Source organism: Megalobrama amblycephala, linkage group LG17 (genome assembly GCF_018812025.1).
Source record: "Megalobrama amblycephala isolate DHTTF-2021 linkage group LG17, ASM1881202v1, whole genome shotgun sequence".
In the NCBI taxonomy this organism is placed as follows: Eukaryota; Metazoa; Chordata; class Actinopteri; order Cypriniformes; family Xenocyprididae; genus Megalobrama; species Megalobrama amblycephala.
The window spans coordinates 25,993,597-26,008,956 of NC_063060.1; the positions used below are offsets into that span (position 1 = coordinate 25,993,597).

Genomic DNA, 15,360 nt, shown 5'->3' on the forward strand with positions numbered 1-15,360 from the left:
TAACATTGAACCACTGTACTCACATGAACCGATTTAAATATGTTTTTAGTACCTTTATGGATCTTGAGAGAGGAAGTGTCCATTGCTCCCTATGGAGGCCTCACGGAACTATCGGATTTCAACTAAAATATCTTAATTTGTCTTCTGAAGATTAACAAAGGTCTTATGGGTGTGGAACGGCATGAGGGTGAGTAATTAATGGCAGAATTTTCATTTTTGGGTGAACTAACCCTTTAAGAAAGTTTCAGTGAGTGTGTGAACCATTTGACAGAAGTGAATTTCAGACTTATTTGTGACTCATTAAAAGAACTTGCTGATTGGCTTCATCACTCTGTCTCCTCTCCACCAATAAGCTGGTGTGTGCTGGGCGTTCTGGCGCAATATGGCTGCCGTTGCATTATCTAGGTGGATGCTGCACATTGGCGGTGGTTGAGGAGATTCCCCCTTCCATATGTAAAGCTCTTTGAGTACCCAGAAAAGCGCTATATAAATGTAAGGAATTATTATTATAATTATTATAACTTGTTCAGATGAATAATTTGTTCACAAATCAAACTCGTTTCATTTTATATTTGTTGCGAGCAACCAGTGAGAAAAATGCCATAGAAACATTTATTTTGTATTATTTTGCACCACAGTCTTTCTCTTTCATTTACATTCAAATCAAACTGCAACCTCACAATCCACTGTTTTTTAACTCAGTCCTAGTATTTATTTTCATTTTTTATTTTTAAAATGGATCAATTCAACCGGCTTTCAGTTATGGACTTAAAGGTGCTGTATGTAATTTTTTTGACTGCACTAAAGCACAAAAATACCCTAATATGTTTGCAGAGATTTAGGAAACATCCTACACTCATATACTTGTTTCTCTGAAAAACAATGCTACAGCCAGTTATTCTACATTGAAATGTGTGTTCCGTGTCAGAATGTCTGTTTTTGCTTTGGTCTATGTGGTTCCGCCCACTGCCAATTTACCCAATAGTATTTCGACACTCCGGGTTTCCAGTTGGTGAAAAACACAGCGTATTATACCAATGGAAGCTAGCAAACAAACTAGGTCAGAGATAACAGATTCTACCCGACCTAAAATGCCTTAGCATCTATATAAAAAGCTCTATATCCAGAGGCATATTAAAATGCGGATAAATCAACTCATCAACTTACAGTGTAAGACTCGTCACCTTCCATTGTCAATTGCACTTTTTTCTGTTGCATGTCCTCAAACTGACAAACGGCGTGAGCGTCAAGTCTGAGGAGGAGTGGGTGGGAGAAACAACTCAGTCCAAAATTTTTAATTTGGACTGCAGTACCCATTTCAACCACTAGCTGTCAATATTACATACACACCTTTAAGAGGGAAAAAGAATGAAATGCTACAAAAGTATTGGATCTGGCCCCTTTAAAATCGTAAACATGTCATGTAGAAGAGGTGAATGTAGGTGTGCTGACTATGTTGTCCAGCAGATACTGGCTGCATGCACAGAATATTGAGTAGAAACTAGATGAGAGGCCTGCGATGTCAGTGGAGATGTACGGCATCACTTCTGGACTGGCCTGATTATAGTAGGAAATCTGAAGGCAAAACAAGAAGCATGTCAGACACTTCAGTGAGGAAGTGCATAGTGAGCATCATAAAGGACTATTTTTTTCCTACCTTTGAGACACTTTTCGACACCTCATAAATGGTAAACCCAGCACAGACCACCTCACCCCTGTTGAACCCCTCTGTGGGTGGATGAGTGGGTAGAGCAACTGATCGTAGGGCAATAACATACGGATCCCTAGAAAACAAATATGCATCATATGTAAGTATTACATATAGTCATTAAGCTGCATTCATGCCATGTTACGATTTATTGTAATTACTAGATGACAACCCATGTTGTTCTACTTGGAGCTGTTCACGTCCTCGGATGCGGAATTATGCGTTTTTATAGCGACGCTATTAATGCCAAAATAAATGTGTAATTTGAGTAATCAATAGACAAAACCACAAGACATTAAGTATCCAAATGCCTTATTAGGGGTTCAAGCACATAGCACTGAAACCCTATTGTAATTGTTAAAATTTCAAAGGATCAGCATTCTCCCCTAAAAGTGATCAGGCAGACAAACCATAAGTCATAGAGACTTTGAGGGCTGGTAGTACTCACACGGTCACCAAGGCTCGCCCAATCGGCATGACGGGGGCGCTACAGCGGTCAAAAGTACGAAATGGCTCATAACTCCTAAACGTTAGGCGTAGGCTCAAGTGTCTAATATCGTTGGAATGCTTGGCTCAAGACAGACCAAATGCCACTTGGCGAAATTTTCGGTATTTTGGATTTTTTTTAAAAAATACTTTTGCAAACTAGTCCTACATTTTTGGCTCAACCTCGATAACTGTTAAAATGCTTTAAAAACCATAAATTTCCTATGGTAAATTGCCTGTACTGGCTGTAAATGGTCTTTTCCATCTATGATCTAGATGGTTACAGGCTTGCTAATTAAAACATTATACCTTTTTACACATGTGCTTACAGGCCTTAAAGTGCTTAAACCCCGATAATTGTTGCTCGCAGCTATATGTAATAAACTTATAGTTTATTTAGTGGGACATTAGATGTATTCAACTGTGTGCAGTGGTTTACAAAGTTAGTTACAAGTTAATTACGAGTTCTACCAAGAAGTGTAGAAGAAGTCGGAATCTCGTAATTACGGTAATTCCAACATGGCGTGAACGCACCTTTAGAGAAGCTCATGGGTGCTTAAAGGTCCCGTTTTTCGTGGTTTTTTGAAGCTTTGATTGTGTTTATAGTGTGCAATATAACATGTGTTCATGTTTCGCGTGTAAAAAAACACAGTATTTTTCACATAATTTACTTATCTGTATGCCGCTGTTTCCACTGTCATAAAAACGGGCTGATGACTTCCTTGTTCTATGAAGTCCCTCCTTCAGAAATATGTAACGAGTTCTGATTGTGCCAGCGGTTCCTTTGTTGTGATTCGACAGCAGCTTAGCGCTCCTTGCCCTGAAAGGTCACGCCTCTTACCATAACGTGGAGATGCACGCGCTCAGTGTTATTGTAAACATGTCTTTAATTTTACCCTATCAATCTGAGCCGGAATCAGACCCGGTGATTGGACTGCGGGATGAAAATAACAGCGTTTCGACGACATGGTGACAAACACACTCTACAAACGCAACTCTTGTGTATTCCTGTGGGCGGAGGTTAGTCAAAAAACTGTTTTAGTGACGTCATTAAAGAAGGAAGTAGAGGGATGTAGTCCAAACTGGCCGTTCGATGTAGGCGACTTCTGTTAAATAAAATATCTCGCTTGGCATTGAACTTTGAGCTTTAAAATTTTACAGATTTTATTTATACTCTAACAACAACATTACACACTAACTAAAGTTTGAAACATGGGATCACGAAGAACGGGACCTTTAAAGATAACATGAAATCCAAAGTGATCATATTTACTTCATACCTAATTTATTGTGCACAATTTATTAGTTCACACATTATTCCAAATAAAGAAAAAATGTGTTTGTAATCTGTGTCTTTCATCAGAAATGCCACAGAAGTAAAAGAGGTAGCAAATGTTGTTTTATGTTGACTTTAATACCATATGTAGCACTGCCACAGTCATCCTCACCCGCTGTCACAAGGCGGTCTTCTAGAAGCCAGTAAAATGAATTCCTGAACTTTTCCTCCTTCACTAACTGATGGAGTAACCACTCGATAGATGGAATCGTCCTCATCGACCTTAATGAGCAGCTCACACAGACTGCATGATTAAAACAAACACAAAAATGTAAACATCACTTTGAACTGACATTTGGGTTTGCAGTTTTAAATAATGGATATTTCAAAGTTATATACTATATGAACATATACAGTATCAGGCAAAAAGGTTTACATGTACAGAGATGATTTTCGGAATAAATCGGCGAACAAGTATTACATTTATCCCTGCTCTTCCCTATTTAATTTGTAATAAGTACAATAGCTAATAGTGTCTCACGTGTAGTGTTGGTCCCATTCCTGTCTGCGGTTGAGATCTGAGAGGAGGGTGAAGGCCCTTTGTGCTGGGATTTCCATCTCAAACTCCACCCTAAAACACAGACTCTGACTCTCCTCCACTGTATACAGACTCACCTGCTTAGAGCAAGACAATGAGCATCTGATGTTACAGAGTAAACTGTATAATGTACTGTAAGGCTGACACATGGAGAGTAGCGCTTACATGGCTCTTCTTTGAGCTGAGTTCCCAGTTGTTTTTGGCTGCAAGCATTTTCAGGGCCGACACATTATTGAAGCTCAGATACACCTGAAAATAAGACAAATAGCAACCATTTTCCAAATTAATTTAGCTCAAATAAATCAGCAATTCTGTCCATATAACAGCACTATGGAAATACAAGGGAGAGGAGATACACATTTTAAACACTGCGAGTAAAGAAAACCTTGGATGAATGTACTAACATGTTTTAGCCAAAGTAAGTTGACAAAGTTTAACACAATACCATATTTGATTATGAAAGCATCAAGTATTTTTGAAAACTGTCCAAATCGGTGTGCAACCATTTCTTCATACCGGGACATATTTACAGAATTCTGCCATTCTTGTCCATTTTTATTGACTTTATTTGGTATGTCTATGCTGATATAGCTGTTTTTTCTTCTGCTCAATTTGTGTCTCAAGTTTGGACCTTTTAATGGTAAATATATTAAAAGAATTTTGAATAAAAAGGTATTTTCTGTAGTAGAGAAAGTTACCTGATTACTAGGGTCCCATGGGACAGACAGTGGCACTTCAGTCTGCTTACATGAGATGATGTATTTCCTGAGTAGAAACAAAGACCAGATGAGCTCCAAGTCATGAAAAACTGATTTCATGATATATAATGATATGTTGTATTACGTATAATGTATAATGATTTATTTAATTTCCATGACTTCTGGAGAGCTGTAACTTTTGAAATTCTCTAATATTTCCAGCTTTTCTGGGAGCAACAAATCAAATCCTGACCTCGAACTTCAAGAAAGTTCAAGAAAGTAAAGTCCATGTATATATATATATATATATATATATATATATATATATATATATATATATATGGATCTAGTTTTTAGCAGTGATGTACAATGACAGCACCATCTGTGGGTGAGCTGAGGATGTTGCAGTCTCGACTCTTCTCGCATAGTTTTGTGAGGTTATGAGCTTGAGCTCTTGTTATCAGAATAAGAATAAGCACCAGGTTTTGCTACCTATCAAGTCGAATCTTCTTCCTGGCAAGAGCCTCCTGGTATCTCCTCTGTCCCTCCTGTCAAAACATTCAGAATACCACTCAAAATTCAGATTTTACAATATCCAATTTACTTCAACACTCAAATGAGTGTTGTCATAACCGTTCACACTATAATCCTGATTCAGATTTGGACTTGTCACCTGAGGTTCAGGTTTTATGGGAGGCAGTGGACGTGGCCTTCCTTTCTCATCCAGCACCTCAAACGTCATGAAGGCGCTGTTAATGTGCCTCAGAGGTTCCTCTCCGTGATAGGCTTCTGCACAGACGCCTACCTCCATACTGCAAAACCAGAGACACTGCCAATCAGCTGAATGACATAATTACTGTCTAGTCATTAAAATCTAAATACAGATCTTAGATGCTTATTATACAAGCCCACCTGTTCTTGAATGTGTTATTGACAATGGCTTTCAGAACCAAACGATCTCCAACCTGGGACGGGCCTCTGAAGTAAAACATGTCTATGGTCCTCATAGTAGGATGAGCATTGCATAAACGACTGGAAAAAATGAGAAAGCCAATACATATATCTTGAGTTTTTAAATTATTCATCATAGGACCATCATTCTGTCTGGTGCTGACGTACTTTCTGTAGAAACATGAGGATTTAGTGGGATAGATAGTTAGTTAGTTTCAGGTGGTATTAGGGGAGGGACATTCTCATTTTAGAGAGCAGCTGATTGGACAAACGACGTGTAGTACAGGATGAGTCATAAATATTTTTAGTCAGACACACTGTTTTGTCATGCACTGGTGAATGTTGACATTTTGGGCTATTTTGTGTCCATAGAATGCCTTCTTTTAAACTAGTGGCAAGAAAACATCCAAAATAAACATTTAAGTGTTTTTTATTATTATTATTAAAAGCTATCTGTTTGTCTATTTTTTTTTTTTTCATGCACTGAGCCAGAAATCTCCCCTTCATTTGCACTGTCCTGTTTTATTCTTATTTGTATTTTGAAGGTTTTTACAGAGAGGTCTGTTCATATATAATTAGCCTGATTTTTTGATAATATTTTATTTCTAAAATGTATTATTTTTTTATTTCTGACTGCTGACAGTATATTCTGACTTAAAGGGATAGTTCACCCAAAAATGAAAATTTGATGTTTATCCTCTTACCCCCAGAGCATCCAAGATGTAGGTGTCTTTGTTTCTTCAGTAGAACACAAATGATGATTTTTAACTCCAACCGTTGCCATCTGTCAGTCAAATAATGCTAGTGAATGGGAACTTCTACAATAACAGTAAATAAAACTTGCTTAGACAAGTCCAAATTAAACCCTGCAGCTCGTGACGATACATTGATGTCCTAAGACAAGAAACGATCGGTTTGTGCGATAAACCGAACAGTATTTATATCATTTTTTACCTCTAATACACCACTCGATTCGTTTGGTCTGATCGCGCTCTGACAACGACAGTGATGTCTCGCTCTCATTGAAGTATATGCGCGAGACATCACTGCCGCTGTCAGAGCGCGATCAGACCAAACGAATCGAGTGATGAATGCAGTTGGACATAGTGGTGTATTAGAGGTAAAAAATGATATAAATACTGTTCGGTTTCTCACACAAACCAATCGTTTCGTGTCTTAAGACATCAATGTGTCGTCACGAGCCGCAGGGTTTAATTTGGATTTGTCTGTCGTGTTTTATTTACTCTTATAGTCCAAGTTCCCGCTGACTTGCATTATACCACTGACAGACGGCAGCGGTTGCAGTTAAAAATCATCATTTGTGTTCTACTGAAGAAACAAAGACACCTACATCTTGGATGCGCTGGGGTTAAGCAGATTTTCATTTTTGGGTGAACTATCCCTTTAAGGAGTTGTAACAAGAGATATTCGAAATCCTTACATTATCCAAACTCTAATACGTCAACAAAATTAAACAAGAATTTTGCCTTAAATTTATATATTTTCTAAAAGCAAATGTTATTATTATTCTGATTCATTATCTCCCTTAGGAGAGATTTGTTGACAACCTTTAGGAGTACACTGGCATACAAATGGCCTAAAATCTAACACACATGAACTAAATTGCACAAACCGTAATTATGATTTCATGGTGTATTTAAATAAGCTGAAGTTCATGCTCTTTGTTTTAATTAAAGCTTCATTATACTGTCATTGCAGAAGCCTCTTTTGCGGCATGTTTATTACAAACCTTGAACCCTGATCTAGTACAGGATAAGGGGTTTAAAGCTAAATATTAACTGCTGTATAAAAATGCACTTTGCAAGTGTACTATTGCACACACCTGGCTGCAATAGTAGCGACATTTTCCATCCAGGCCATAATCTGGCCTCCGAATGTGTTGACCTGGTGATTGGCATGAGGAGGAAGTACCAGCTCGACACTTTCCACTCTTGTTCTTTCTGTAGGCACAGCCTCATCTTCATCACGGTTCTCTGCCTCACAAACAATAAAACACCTCATTAAGACGCTAAACAGATGCTTGGAGAAAACTAAATGATTGTCTAGATCATGCGCAGGTGCTTAAAGTGGTAGTTCGCTCTAAAAATGAAAATTCTGTCATCTTTTACTGACCCTAATTTACTCCAATGAGGATTCTAAATATCTTATTTTATGTTCCACAGAGGAAAGAAAGTCATACAGGTTGGAAAGACATAAGGGTGAGAAAATGAGGACAGAATAAGGTCATGTAACTCACTATCTGAGATATTATCACACATGCCTATAAATTCAGTCTATGACCATTAGCGTAATATTTGGGCATAGTCTTGACCGAAAGGGAAGTGCCTCCATGTCTTTCGACACTTACCGTCACTGATACTTCTCTGAAAGGTCTTGTTGTTGAGCAAGTCCTGCATGATGTCATGGTGAACAAGTCTCATCCTCCTCCTCTCAGCTGCTAAACTGTGCTCTACTTGCTCTTTGTGTGTGCAGGGCACAACCTGCTTCAGCTGCACCTGCAATCACAGTCCAGAAAGATTTCTTATCTACATATTACATGATTGTTAATAACTAATTTAAAAATGAGTGCAGAGTAGGTGCATTTAAATGCTGTGTCAGCCTGGTTTATTTGCATGCCATTTGCAGTGTTTCCTTAAATAAGATATTTTCCACAGCCATAACAAAAAAGTAAACCAAATCAGTTTATAAAATGTTTTTCCCCATTAACTGAGATATAACTGAGACTAGCATATATATATAAACATTATTATTAGAAACATTACTAACGCATTGTTTTCTCATACCTTGTTTCCATCTGTGCGTCTGGCGACGAATGTGGCAAATGCCTGACACACTCTCCAATGACGGCCACTGTACAGGTCCTCACAGCTGACTTCTATCCCCACCTCACACACAAACACCAACACATACAGTAATAACTACCATTCCACTTATACAATAATCTACTTAAACAATATTAAGACAACAATACTTTAGAACAAGGTGCTAGGGGGTTTACAGAAAATTTGAGAGAATTGCTTTTGATTGATTTTTTTTCCCCCAAAATGTATTTTAGGGCTTTCAAAGTTGACATATTAACTTAAGGCATTGCCTAAATCAGAGTGTCTATTTACACTAAGTGCAAATAGCATCCCTTGTTGGCAAACGCTATTTACACTAGCTCCGCCCACCAATGTCTGGTTGGGCCACTCAAGTTTTAAAAAAGACGAATGGAATTAAATGTTTTCAATGGCGCAGCAGTGGCGATTAAGGCTCGCAGACCTGGCTTTTAACACAATCAATGCGGGTTTGAATCCGCCTTTTGCTAAGCTCGCATTTACTTTCACTAAAATGAAAATAACATTCTAAAAGTAGAAAAAAACTGTGAACGAGTGTTTAATAATATTAAAAGTGTTTATTGGGTAGGGTTAGGGGAAGGTGTAGGGAGGGTTTTTATTCTCCCAACAAGGCATCAATTTAATAATTTTAATAAATATAATCATTGACACTCTATGATATTATTGCATCCTGTTAATGTACAAAAATACTGATGTGCAAATAGTATCTGCCAATATAAAGTATAGATAGCATCTAATTACTATTTACTCTTATTGCAAAGAACTGATAGCCTTCTTTTACATGGTGTAAATAGAATTTATCACTATTTCCACCTATTGTAAATAGCATATCGCTAAGAAAATGCTGCTATTGTCACTTAGTGTAAATAGAATATATTGCTTTTTTCACTTAGTGTAAATAGCATCTACAGCTGTTTGCACTTAGTGTAAATAGCATCTATCACTGTCACTAAGAAAATATGCCGTTTTCACTTAGTGTAAATAGCATCTATCGCATCTAGCCACTGCATAATTAAATATGCTTAAAGGTGCCCAAGAATGCTTTTTCACAAGATGTAATATAAGTCTAAGGTGTCTCCTGAATGTGTCTGTGAAGTTTAAGCTCAAAATACCCCATAGATTTTTTTAAATTAATTTTTTTAACTGCCTATTTTGGGGCATCATTAACTATACACTGATTTTTTCAGTCGCCGCCCCTTTAAATCGCGTGCCCCCTGCCTCACGAGCTCTCGACTATATTACAGCGCATTTACAAAGTTCACACAGCTAATATAACCCTCAAATGGATCTTTACAAGATGTTCGTCATGCATGCTGTGTGCATACATCGAATCATGTGAGTAAAGTATTTATTTTGATGTTCACATTTGATTCTCTATGAGTCTGAGGCTATGCTCTGTGGCTAAAGCTAACATTACACACTGTTGGGGAGATTTATAAAGAATGAAGTTGTATTTATGCATTATACAGACTGCAAGTGTTTAAAAATGAAAATAGCGACGGCTCTTTACAAATATCACTAAAAATATCATGTTATCATGGATCATGTCAGTTATTATTGCTCCATCTGCCATTTTTCGCTGTTGTTCTTGCTTGCTTACCTTGTCTGTGCACAGATCCAGACGTTAATACTGCCTTTCCTTATCTAATGCTTGAACATGGGCTGGCATATATGCAAATATTGGGGGCGTACACTCCGACTGTTACGTATTAGTCGGTGTTATGTTGAGATCCGCGTGTTTTCCGGAAGTCTTTTAAACAAATGAGATTTACATAAGAAAGAGGAAGCAATGGGGTTTGAAACTCAATGTATGTCTTTTCCATGTACTGAACTCTTGTTATTCAACTATGCCAAGATAAATTCAATTTTTAATTCGAGGGCACCTTTAAATTATTAAATTAACACTGAATTAATGTTTAATTTTTTTTTTTTTTTTTTTTTACATAACTTTGGACCTCTCAGCAGCAGTCCAGTCCTTTTTGTCTTTAGCCCAGGTGAGACGCTTCTGGCGCTGTCTGTTGTTCAAGAGTGGCTTGACACAAGGAATGCGACAGCTGAAAACCATGTCTTGCATATGTCTGTGCGTAGTGGTTCTTGAAGCACTGACTCCAGCTGCAGTCCACTCTTTGTGAATCTCCCCCACATTTTTGAATGGGTTTTGTTTCACAATCCTCTCCAGGGTGCGGTTAACCCTATTGCTTGTACACTTTTTTCTACCACATCTTTTCCTTCCCTTCGCCTCTCTATTAATGTGCTTGGACACAGAGCTCTGTGAACAGCCAGCCTCTTTTGCAATGACCCTTTGTGTCTTGCCCTCCTTGTGCAAGGTGTCAATGGTCGTCTTGTGGACAACTGTCAAGTCAGCAGTCTTCCCCATGATTGTGTAGCCTACAGAACTAGACTGAGAGACCATTTAAAGGCCTTTGCAGGTGTTTTGAGTTAATTAGCTGATTAGAGTGTGGCACCAGGTGTCTTCAATATTGAACCTTTTCACAATATTCTAATTTTCTGAGATACTAAATTTGGGATTTTCCTTAGTTGTCAGTTATAATCATCAAAATTAAAAGAAATAAACATTTGAAATATATCAGTCTGTGTGTAATGAATTAATATAATATACAAGTTTCACTTTTTGAATGGAATTAGTGAAATAAATCAAATTTCTGATGATATTCTAATTATATGACCAGCACCTGTATATAATTGTATTTTAATACATATTTTTTTATATATTTTCAAATATTATATGTTCTATGTTTGGATAGAAAAAAGATATCCAGTAAACAAAGTAAATATTTTCCAGATATTTTAAGGATCTGCTGTAATGAATGTCCAGTTATTTTACTTTGAAATACATGTTGTCTTTATAATATCACCTCTTCCTTTTGAGAAACTATATGTAAATGGCTCCTGCTTTTATATTTTATGATTTTCATACTTGGTTTGGAAACGTCTTAAAACCCTAGTGTTACACAAAAGTATGAAAAACATCTGTAGGTCTTAGTAGAGTAACTTTCTATAAAAAAATATATAGCTTTGATTAAAATGTGGCTGTTACCTCCATGCTTGAGTTGAAGGCCCTGTTGACTTTGGCTTTAATGTTGACCACTTGTCCAACACTGAAAAATATATGTGTATATCACAAATGTGAGTGAAAATGACAGTGCCTCAATATTGAGTGAGGCTGTTTTCCATTGAGCTTGTATTACTGAGGCTCTCCTCACTAATCAAAGTTGCATTATTCCCACAGTCAGGCTGGCAGAGTAATTAACAGTCTTCTGTCTAATAGTAGTTTAATAGCACAATAAACCAGACAGAACTGCCAGTACTCCCTAAGGCGAAAGGACATGCTGGTTAGGATGTTTTTCAAAAAACACTGAGATGTGGCTCTAATTATCTAAAATGTAAGTGATATTTTTGCATACCCAATGGTGTGCTCGAAGTAGATGTCATCAACAGAAGCTGTCACACACGGGCATCCAGCGTGTCTCTCCGCTGGAATGGAAGCAGATCTAAATAAGTCATTTTGACACTAATGAATCTCACACCATTTTAACAGATTTACCTGTTCAAGTAATGTACCAGGTTTCAAGTAATGTTCTCACAGTCTAGAACACATTCCATGCAGTCACATGCACATCTAGTTTATATTTGCTCTAGGTTTGTTTAGTCATTGCAAACAAGTCCTCAATATTATACTAACACTCATATCCTTATATAGAGAATTTCTGGAGCCTTTACAATGCAGGTTAAAGGTGCTTCACATCACTCATTGCGCAAACTCACCAGACAGACATGCTGTGCAGTCCATCCATTTGAGCAGCTGTCCGATGCTCAGTTCTCCGCAGTGGTTGGCATGGCAGGGCAGCACTATCTGGCTCATCTTCACCTCTGAGCGGTTGCGATGCTGCCCTTCATCCTCCAGATGAAGGTCATGCAGATTGTCCGTAAGACTGGACTTTGATGCCATGCTGCTGTGCTGAAAGTCCGGCAGCTGAGAACAATAATAATGTTCAAAGCTAATATTAGAAACTGGAGTTTTGTATACAGTTTTGAATACAGCAATCCCATAAAGTATTTGGACAATTAACCACACTTAAACTTGTGAAGGTCACTGAATAAAATAACTAGAAAGTAAACAATTTTTATCTTAATTTTGATGGTTTCACAGACAGGGCTTAGACTAAGGCAGGATTAGGCCTTAGTTCAATTAGGACATTGAAGTAGCTTTTATGAACTTGCCCTAGAAAAAAACATTACTAGTGTGCATCTTGAGACAAAACAATGGCACTGACATATTTTAGTATATGTCTGGGCAAGCTGCTTTCAGTTAAAACAGCTCAAACATGCATTTTAGTCTAGGACTAGCTTAAGCCTTGTCTGTGAAACTGGGGTTATGTGTATTTTTTAATACACACTGTAAGTTCAAATCTAACAAAATTTTTATTTTTAAATCTGATATGTGTTTTAAAAAAAAATAATAATAATAATACATGACTCTTTGTTTGATATTCTATCTACTGCAATGACATTCATCCATTTCAAATGTATTCATGTTAAAGGGATAGTTCACCCAAAATTGAAAATTTGATGTTTATCTGCTTACCCCAAGAGCATCCAAGATGTAGGTGTCTTTGTTTCTTCAGTAGAACACAAATGATGACAACCGCTGCCGTCTGTCAGTGGTATAATGCAAGTCAGCGGGAACTTGGACTACAAGAGTAAATAAAACACGACAGACAAATCTAAATTAAACCCTGCGGCTCGTGACGACACATTGATGTCTTAAGACACGAAACGATCGGTTTGTGAGAGAAACCGAACAATTGAAATATATGCCGTTGTCAGAGCGCGATCAGACCTCACGAATCGAGTGATGAATGCCGTTGGACACAGTGGTGTATTAGAGGTAAAAAATTATATAAATACTGTTCGGTTTCTCTCACAAACCGATCGTTTCGTGTCTTAGGACATCAATGTGTCGTCACGAGCCGCAGGGTTTAATTTGGATTTGTCTAAGCAAGTTTTATTTACTCTTATAGTAGAAGTTCCCATTCACTAGCATTATTTGACTGACAGACGGCAACGGTTGGAGTTAAAAATCATAATTTGTGTTCTACTGAAGAAACAAAGTCACCTACATCTTGGATGCTCTGGGGGTAAGAGGATAAACATCAAATTTTCATTTTTGGGTGAACTATCCCTTTAACAAATACGTGGGACTTCAAAGTATTATTTTTTATTATTTTATGTAAAGCTAATTATTAAAATGCAGACCTAAAAGTACAGTTTGCTTCTGAAAATGTAATATTATTAATAAAATAATAAATAAAAAAATACACATTTACATCCTCTAAAACAGAGAATTTCAGGCTTTTAGCTGCCACAAACACATATGATCATCCTCGTGTGAGGGACCCCCATCTTAAAATTAAAAGGTATATACAGTATAAATTCTTCTATAAAGTCTATGAAATTGACTGTGAGTTTAATATTATAAGCATGTCTAAAATATTATTTGGGAAATATTTAGTTTATTACATTTTATTATTAAATCTTTTTTATATTTTATTTTATTTTTATTTATTTTTTTCCTTTAAACTTTTTGCATAAACCCCCTAACACTCCTTTGCAGGTCTGGGTGTCCCTGAACCCCAGTTGCTCTAAAAAACACACACTGGACTGGACCTGGATCCGCTTAAACTAAACTTTTAAATGCATTTGCAGCAGACTAAACATTATAATACCGGTTTTATGATTGTGAAAACTCATGAAATCTCACCACATGTAATACCACGTCACAACGTTGTACTTCTAGTTCTGTAACTACTTATTAGTCCTGTTGGTGAGCGTCACTTAAGTAACCTCTGAAGTGACACACCTTCACACACCCTTCATTTCTTCAATCTGAAATACATTCCTGTGGCAATATAACATGTCAACAATTTCACTTTAACATAAGAATAGATGTTATGTGGATTCGTGTGCTGCGCAGCACGTTTACAATGGAGTGAATAGACGTGCAATTGTTGAATGACTATGCAGAACAGCATCAAAACAAGTTTAAGCTGAGACGTGATTTGATGCATAGATATAAAAAGTATCATTCACGCCCTTACCGCGTCTTCCCAGTTGAGAGTCTGGTTAAATTCAACACAGCAACCTTACTCGCAAGATCATAAGTAACTCCAACGACAGACACGGCGAGTTCGCGGAAGCCCTGCGGCGCACGAGAGCTCAGCAAAAGTACCTCGTCAGTCGCGCGCGTATAGTAGCCTATTCACTAAGACCCCGCCCCGTGTGTTATGTTTACATATGTTGTGTAAAGTTCACAAAACTCTTAGGATCCTCTCTTAGGACTCTCTCACATCAAAAACAATTAAAAAAAAACTTATCGCGTTTTCATTCAGCACGGAATGTGTTGACACCTGCGGTTTATCGCATAATTTACTGTCCGACAGGTGGCGCAATAAGTCTTTGAAAGCATAGGAGAGCGCTTCAACTAGAATCAGGAGTCAACAAAGCTTTGTTGTTAGCATAATTAACTTTTACAACAGCAATTATAGTACAGAAATATTTATTTTAAGAAATAATAAGGTGGAATAAATAAAAAAAATGGTATCAATGGATATTTATTCAAAATTAATGCAATAAAAATTAAGAGAATTAATTTAGGCACTGTAATAAATATTTAATTGAAGAACTAAATCACTCACACGTGATTTTTTTTAAAACTTGTTTTACATATATTATTGCCAAATAATCAATACCCACAATAAGACCAA

The 15,360-nt window shown here is 37.1% G+C and overlaps 1 protein-coding gene across 4 annotated transcripts; it reads right to left on the minus strand.

Annotated features, from left to right (window-relative positions):
- Nucleotides 1-598: 598 nt before the first annotated feature.
- Nucleotides 599-15,010, minus strand: acot11a (acyl-CoA thioesterase 11a). Of its 4 annotated transcripts, XM_048163341.1 has the most exons (17): nt 14,695-15,010; nt 14,358-14,495; nt 12,362-12,569; nt 12,001-12,070; nt 11,634-11,694; nt 8,522-8,623; nt 8,086-8,233; nt 7,561-7,711; nt 5,679-5,798; nt 5,440-5,578; nt 5,259-5,314; nt 4,767-4,833; nt 4,234-4,317; nt 4,012-4,148; nt 3,643-3,774; nt 1,658-1,784; nt 599-1,575 (listed from the first exon to the last, which is right to left on the minus strand). In XM_048163341.1, exons 3-17 carry the CDS (start codon nt 12,543-12,545, stop codon nt 1,420-1,422), a joined length of 1,734 nt encoding a protein of 577 aa, XP_048019298.1. In that variant the 5' UTR covers nt 12,546-12,569; nt 14,358-14,495; nt 14,695-15,010; the 3' UTR covers nt 599-1,419. The 4 variants fall into 4 exon arrangements, with proteins under 4 accessions (XP_048019298.1, XP_048019297.1, XP_048019300.1 ...); XM_048163340.1 differs by lacking the exon at nt 14,358-14,495; XM_048163343.1 differs by lacking the exon at nt 14,358-14,495 and having other exon boundaries at nt 4,012-4,145; nt 14,695-15,008.
- Nucleotides 15,011-15,360: the final 350 nt, after the last annotated feature.

Excerpts from the sequence above, each read along its gene's own strand:
- acot11a (XM_048163340.1), bottom strand. The coding sequence starts at position 12,545 with ATGGCATCAAAGTCCAGTCTTACGGACAATCTGCATGACCTTCATCTG. Across the intron at positions 11,695-12,000 it reads TACTTCGAGCACACCATTGG|TGTTGGACAAGTGGTCAACA; the intron begins GTATGCAAAAAT and ends TATATTTTTCAG. Across the intron at positions 4,834-5,258 it reads AAGAAGATTCGACTTGATAG|GAAATACATCATCTCATGTA; the intron begins GTAGCAAAACCT and ends GTTTCTACTCAG.